At 41.2% G+C, this 2,203-nt stretch overlaps 1 protein-coding gene across 1 annotated transcript; it reads right to left on the reverse strand.

Moving 5' to 3' along the window:
• Positions 1–460: 460 nt before the first annotated feature.
• On the reverse strand, positions 461–1,960 carry LOC122277046 (UPF0481 protein At3g47200-like). The gene has a single exon (XM_043086927.1). It carries the CDS (start codon positions 1,958–1,960, stop codon positions 461–463), a length of 1,500 nt encoding a protein of 499 aa, XP_042942861.1.
• Between the last annotated feature and the right edge of the window lie 243 nt (positions 1,961–2,203).

The following is a 2,203-nucleotide window of genomic DNA, read 5'->3' on the forward strand; positions in this document are numbered from 1 at the left end:
TTGAAGAAATACATTGATCACTTGCAAATTAAATAATCAAGCCCACGCCTGTGTGGGACTTAATTCATCTTTCAAAGCAAATTAAATATATATTTCATATATGAGTACTAATAACTACTTCAATACCCGCAAATTAACAAATTTCAAACGCATGCATTACTTTGAGTAAGATGCATGACTGACACATTTACTCGGATTTATTTTAGATTTTCAGACATGCACTGCGCGCAAACGACATGGTCGAACGTCGCATGCAGGATGTAATTATTCAAAGGAGGTACGTGAACTCGGAGTACTATATAATTTTCTTTTCAAATACATTTTATAATTTAAAGAGAAATAAATATAATACGTAGATCTTGTAGATTTAAATCATGATAAGATCTATATATTATATTTATCTCTCTCCAAATATCTTAAAAGTTGTATTCATGATGCATGCATGGTGAACTCGCGACGTCTAGCGCGGAACTCGAGGTCGGGAATTACCTGTGTCTTCTTTGAATGCGAACCAAGTCTGTATGAAAGTTAGGCCGAGTATTAATATGGCGGCCGAAACAGCCAGAACCGTCCAGGGAGTTCTGCAATGTTCGTGACGGGCTTCTCCAATCCAGGCCTTCCACTTAGTATTGTAGTGTGTCTGAATGGCATCTTTGACTTCCCGATATGCTTCGGGGTCAGGAACCAAGCCGGTGCCAATCTCATTGAAGAGTTGAGCCACTTCACCGTCGCTGCCAAGATGGTTCATGAGTATTCCCTCATTCCTCAACCTCATTACGTCTTTGATGTCATCAATGAGTGAATCCAGGAATAATATGTATGAGGTGATCTCCAACTTGTTGCAGAAACCCGGACACATCTCGTAGGCTATCAAGTTCAAGAACTTGGGCCCCAATGAGTCATCAACCTTTATTGGAGAAAGGAATAGGGATGCCGACGAGAAGAATTTGTTTGATTTCTTGAAAGTTATTGTTGTCAAGGGATTATCACTCGGCTTCACATGGATTCCTGCTGATCTAAGTTCCTCCACGTTGCGATACGAGTACGACTGCAATTTACTGAGCAGTCGTGCAGCAGCGCCGTCGTCCCTTTCTTTCTCTTCAACAGGACTACTACTTTTGGATTTGCTTATGATTAGCGTCCGGAGGAGATCGAGAAGATGGATCGGCGTTTCCGTAATCCGTAATTTACGCATGCTCGGCTTCGCCTTAGCGTGCCATATCTGCGAATTCATGAATTTTGTGATGGATTTCTCCAATTCACCTTTATTTACGCTGGATTTCATCAAATCTACGAGGAGTTGATAAGGAAGTTGATTCTCCAACAAGAACAAGTCTTGTGTCCCAAAGGCCATCAGATCGTATTTCATTATCCAATCTTTGCATGCACTGGTAACAGCATAATGTATGGACTGTAATATTGCACACCCGTCCACAAACAGCATCCAGGCAAGGGCCTGATCGCTATATTTCTCGGTCACCTTCTCGTCGAAACACTGCCTCAGTTGTTTGATGTTGTTCTCAACTACGTTGTACAAAACCTCATCATCTTTACCACTTTCCCTGACGAAGCAGTTTGTCATTATAAGCTTGTACTCCTCTGCTGGCTTGTATTTTTCCGCATCATGATGGATAGGACCGAGTACTACAATCCTTGGCTTAAAATACTTGTCGAAATGTTCATGATCTTGCAGCAACACCGGAACCTTTTGTATTTTTGGTATAGCCTTTTGACCTCCATTCGGCGTATTAAGCCTTAGATGATCTCCTGCTTCCCTCAGTTTCTCAAACCTCCTTTTTTTCAGCTCGCAGGCTTCCTGATCTTCGAGTTCAATGGTCCGCATCTGCAGGCCGGAAATGTCACGGCCCCTGCTTGTTTCACCAGCTTCTGTTGCGACCAAATTAAGCTTTCTCGACAACAAATCCTCCACGGATATCAAATGCTCCCTACTTCCGGCCATGGCGTACGTGTGTATGTGCGCGTGCGTGCACCCAGGCAAGTAATTAAGATATTTGCTAGATGTGTGAAAACCAGTGGTTCAGTACTTAGAAGAAGTGCTGCATTAATGTTCAGGTAAAGAACTTTATACTTGAAAAAATATGATAAGTAATGCTATATATAATCATAAAGTGAGTGTCGCACAATTATTTTAAACAAGAGTGGGTTTTATTATTAAAAAATTATTTTTTTTTTCATGTGATTC

This window comes from Carya illinoinensis, chromosome 9 (genome assembly GCF_018687715.1).
Source record: "Carya illinoinensis cultivar Pawnee chromosome 9, C.illinoinensisPawnee_v1, whole genome shotgun sequence".
Classification (NCBI taxonomy): Eukaryota; Viridiplantae; Streptophyta; class Magnoliopsida; order Fagales; family Juglandaceae; genus Carya; species Carya illinoinensis.

What these genes read in the sequence shown, in the direction of transcription:
- LOC122277046 (XM_043086927.1), bottom strand. Translation starts at nt 1,960, where the DNA reads ATGGCCGGAAGTAGGGAGCATTTGATATCCGTGGAGGATTTGTTGTCG.